This window comes from Labrus bergylta, chromosome 20 (genome assembly GCF_963930695.1).
Source record: "Labrus bergylta chromosome 20, fLabBer1.1, whole genome shotgun sequence".
NCBI lineage: Eukaryota > Metazoa > Chordata > Actinopteri > Labriformes > Labridae > Labrus > Labrus bergylta.
Window position 1 is genome coordinate 20,482,130 of NC_089214.1, and position 4,607 is coordinate 20,486,736.

The window sequence follows — 4,607 nt, forward strand, 5'->3', positions numbered from 1 at the left end:
TGGAAACCCTCTGTTTATGTATTACTCTGTTTTCCCTTTTTATAACGTGATGTTTTAAATGTTTTTATGATTATCATTTGTCTTGATAATTTAAATAGTGTCCTTGCTCAAGTCCAACTATAATTACTGTTTGTTGTTTATGAGACACACCCTGTCTCTTTAAAAACTTCTCTTTGTGGAATGCAGTCAAACCTGAACATCCATCCTTCTGTCAGTGACCTCCACCCGATGAAACTATTTCCCTCTTCCCTCCCCGTCACAGACCTTCAGGTATGACAATGGGTGTGAACTATATACTGTGAATTACTGGAACTGAAAAACCTCATTCACTGCAGCAAGTCAACAAGAGCAGACGTTTGTTGTCCATCAGAGCTCTGAGTGTGTTTCTGTCCAGAGACGGTCACGACCACTGAGAGGAAAAATGGCTCAGCGAGGAAACCAGCTGGACTGCGAGAAAATCTGCTGTCCCATCTGTCTGGATTTCTTGAAGGATCCGGTGACTACTTCCTGTGGACACAGCTACTGCATGAAGTGTATTAAAAGCCATTGGGATACAGAGGATGAGAAGAAAGTCTACACTTGCCCTCAGTGCAGACAGGACTTTATACCGAGGCCTGACCTGAGGAAAAACACCATGTTAGCAGATTTAGTGGAGGAGCTGAAGAAGACTGGACTCCAAGCTGCTCATGCTGATCACTGCTATGCTGGACCAGAAGTTGTGGCCTGTGATGTCTGCACCGGGAGGAAACTGAAGGCCCAAAAGACCTGTCTGGTCTGTTTGATCTCATTTTGTGAGAAACATCTTCAGCCTCATTATGAAATACCTGCTTATTCAAAACACAAGCTGGTGGTGCCCTCCAAGAAGCTTCAGGAGAACGTCTGCTCTCGTCATGATGAGGTGATGAAGATGTTCTGTCGTACTGATCAGCAGTCTATCTGTTATGTCCGCCCTGTGGATGAACTTAAAGGTCATGACACAGTCTCAGCTGCAGCAGAAAGGACAGAGAGGCAGAGAGAGCTCGAGGTGAGTCGACAAAACATCCAGCAGAGAATCCAGGACAGAGAGAAAGACGTGAAACTGCTTCAACAGGAGGTGGAGGCTATCAATGGCTCCGCTGATAAAACAGTGGGGAACAGTGAGAAGATCTTCACTGAGCTGATCCGTCTCATGGAGAAAAGACGCTCTGATGTGAAGCAGCAGGTCAGATCCCAGCAGCAAACTGAAGTGAGTCGAGTCAGAGAGCTTCAGGAGAAGCTGGAGCAGGAGATCACTGAGCTGAAGAGGAAAGATGCTGAACTGGAGAAGCTCTCGCACACAGAAGATCACAACCAGTTTCTACACAACTACCCCTCACTGTCACCACTCAGTAAATCTACACACTCATCCAGCATCAAGATCCGTCCTCTGAGGTACTTTGAGGATGTGACAGCGGCTGTGTCAGAAGTCAGAGATAAACTACAGGACGTCCTGAGAGAGAAATGGACAAACATCTCACAGACAGTGACTGAAGTGGATGTTTTACTGTCAGGACCAGAGCCCAAGACCAGAGCTGAGTTCTTAAAATATTCATGTGACATCACACTGGATCCAAACACAGCACACATAGGGCTGTTATTATCTGATGGGAACAGAAAATTAACATCAATGAGTAAACATCAGTCTTATTCTAGTCACCCAGACAGATTCACTAATTACCGGCAGGTCCTGAGTAAAGAAAGTCTGACTGGACGTTGTTACTGGGAGGTGGAGTTGAGAGGAAGAGGAGTTTGTGTAGCAGTCACATACAAGAATATCAGCAGAGCAGGGAGGTCAGATGAATGTGGTTTTGGACGTAATGACAAATCCTGGGAGTTAGATTGTGATAAAAACAGTTATAAGTTCTGGTACAACAAAGTCCAAACTCTTATCTCAGGTCCTCAGTCCTCCAGAGTAGGAGTGTACCTGGATCACAGAGCAGGTATTCTGTCCTTCTACAGCATCTCTAAAACCATGACTCTCCTCCACAGAGTCCAGACCACATTCACTCAGCCTCTACATGCTGGACTCGGGTTCAATTATGTTGGAGCCACTGCTGAGTTGTGTAAACTGAAATAGACAGAAGTTATTAACGAGACAGATGTTTAACTTGTTGTGTTTTAAATCTTCAACTTGATTTTTATTCATGCTTGTTGCTGAGATCTGATCATCGTCACCTGTCAATCAAACAGGCGTCTACTCGTCTGTTCTGTAAATTTTTGAGTGTCTTTAAGTGACACTCCTTTCTGTGTAAGACATGTTAATACTGTGAACTTTAACAGCAGCGTAGGAGTGAGTAGCCTTTTTGTTTGTTCCTTTGTTTTCTTCTCTTCATGTGTTTAGGAGCTCAGGTAAGAAAACTGTCATTTTTTTGTTTTCTGTCAGGGAAGATTAGGGATTTGATTAGATACATTCTGTTTGTTGTTTTGTCCGTTTTCTCATCTCTGAAGAGGATTAAACTGCTGCTCTAAATCTGAATCTGACTTGTGTTGCTGGCTTTCTTGGGGAGTGAGAAGAGTGGGAGTCACTCATCATCATGTTGTGTTCAGGTTCCTCTAGACCAGGGACATAACACTCCTCACTGAAACAGCTTTGTCTCTGAGGAATGGGCAGAGCTTTGCTTTCCTATATTTCCCATGTGACCTGAATGCATCATCAGAGTTAAAGGTTGCTGTGACTTGTGTGAACAAAGTGACATAATGTGATATACCAGATATTTTAATCTGTCTTTGGGTTATTGACAAAACAGGGGTAAAGAAATATTTTTTTTTTATGTACAAAAATTATACAAATCAATGTTGAGTGAAGTCTGATATTTAGAAATTATAAATGATCACCACTTTTTGAATTTTCTTCAACATATTTTTGAACACTTCATCTGAATTGCACCATAAACTTGTCCTACGGTGTGACATTCAAGAATTTCAGAAAGAAATAACCAGATAATAGCATTAGACATATTTTTCTTGATAGTAAGACACTTATTTTCTTAGTAAGTTTTTCATTTAATTTGAATTATGAGAAAAAACATTTTTCTCGTCATGACTTGTTGGACCCATGGGATTCTTTGCAATAAATGCAAGTCAATCTTTGCTGTTTTTCTTTCAAAACTGATTAAACTTAAACCAATTTTTAAGTAGTTTATATTAATAATTTGCCTTAATTGCAATTCTTAACAGCTTTTTGGGAGACTATTATGTAAAAGTGAATTTTGGCTTCTTTTATGTGTGTCACACCATAGGACATTATGTCACACTACAGGACAAACATGCAAGTTTTTTCTTTATTATTTTCTTTAATTGTTTTTTTTTTTACAAGGTTTTATTAGTGAAGGAAGAAATACAGAGATTACCTCTTGAAAAAAATCAAAAAAATATCTAAAAGTCCAAAATACTTCCCAATGTCAACATGGTTCTCCAGATAATGTGTTTACATGTTTGATGTAGAGGACAATAATCCATTAAAATACATAATGTATCATAGTGTGATATCCTTACAGTAATAACAATAAATATGATTTATGTTTTAACTTGTTTTTGTTTTTTGTTGGCCAATATTATACTTTCTGACTATTGGAGGGTTATATAGGACACTTGAGTATTTGTATTGTGCCTCAGCTCACTAACTTTATTCTACGTGGATCCTTGACATAGTTAACTCTTTGGTGTCCTTTCTCTCTTATTTATCCCCCTCCTTAATTGTTTTAGTTTAAAAAAAGTGTGAAAAATAGTTTGGAGTCTGACCCTGTTTGGCGTCTGCTAAGCTAAGATGAAGTGGAAGCTGTGTATGTAAGCTAAAGTGGTATAGAATTAGAGGCGTGGCCTCTTTAAGTGACAGGTGGAAGCTGCTAGCTGTCTGTTAGGTAGGCTTCATGCCCGGTTAAGAAGAGGAGGGCGCCCTCTTGTGTTGAGAAGCTGCTGTTGTGACGTTCACTTCAGGAAGATGAGTAAAAACTTTGGTGAGTCTTTTGTCAGCTTCAGACGACATCAGTAAAGGGGTTGTTGACGTGACATGGCCTTTTCATTGTCACGAGATGAAAATTCATATAAATAGTGCTTTTATTATTTAAAATGCATTAAATGGTTGAACATTACCTTGTTATAAATGAAACTGCTGTTATTAAAGCTGCTGTGTTTTTAGATTTTTTACGCTTTTGAGCCAAACCTTGAAATTGTCCTATGGTGTGACTGTAACCAACATGCTTCAATATTTACAACTTATATAATTTAAATAAAAAGGGCAGATGTGAGAAACACCTTTCATGATTTCACGACAGTTTAAAGGTTACTATCAGTAACAGGAAAACAAGAGGCAGAGAAATATGGAGCCATAGACAAAAGAGAGGCGTATGGAGCAGCTTTTAACCGAGGCTTCTTTGTCAATGAGGACACAAAGTTGAATTCATCAGCGCTGCTCCTCTTCCTGGAATGAATACTTCGATTGCCCCTTCTTCTTCTTCTTCCTGCTCTCATACAAAGCCTGCTGCACTGTGTCTCTCCTACTTTCTGGTTCCATCCCCTTAGATCTACACTCTGAGGATGGGTGTAACCAACCAGAGCTGCACATTCTCTGCACAGCCGCATGTTTTGTA

General features: G+C 40.0%; 1 protein-coding gene across 1 annotated transcript; it reads left to right on the top strand.

Moving 5' to 3' along the window:
* Positions 1-360: 360 nt before the first annotated feature.
* LOC109981975 (tripartite motif-containing protein 16-like) lies at positions 361-3,545 on the top strand. The gene has a single exon (XM_020630997.3). It carries the CDS (start codon positions 422-424, stop codon positions 2,093-2,095), a length of 1,674 nt encoding a protein of 557 aa, XP_020486653.1. The 5' UTR covers positions 361-421; the 3' UTR covers positions 2,096-3,545.
* Positions 3,546-4,607: the final 1,062 nt, after the last annotated feature.

Coding starts and splice junctions, on each gene's coding strand:
- LOC109981975 (XM_020630997.3), top strand. CDS start 422: ATGGCTCAGCGAGGAAACCAGCTGGACTGCGAGAAAATCTGCTGTCCC.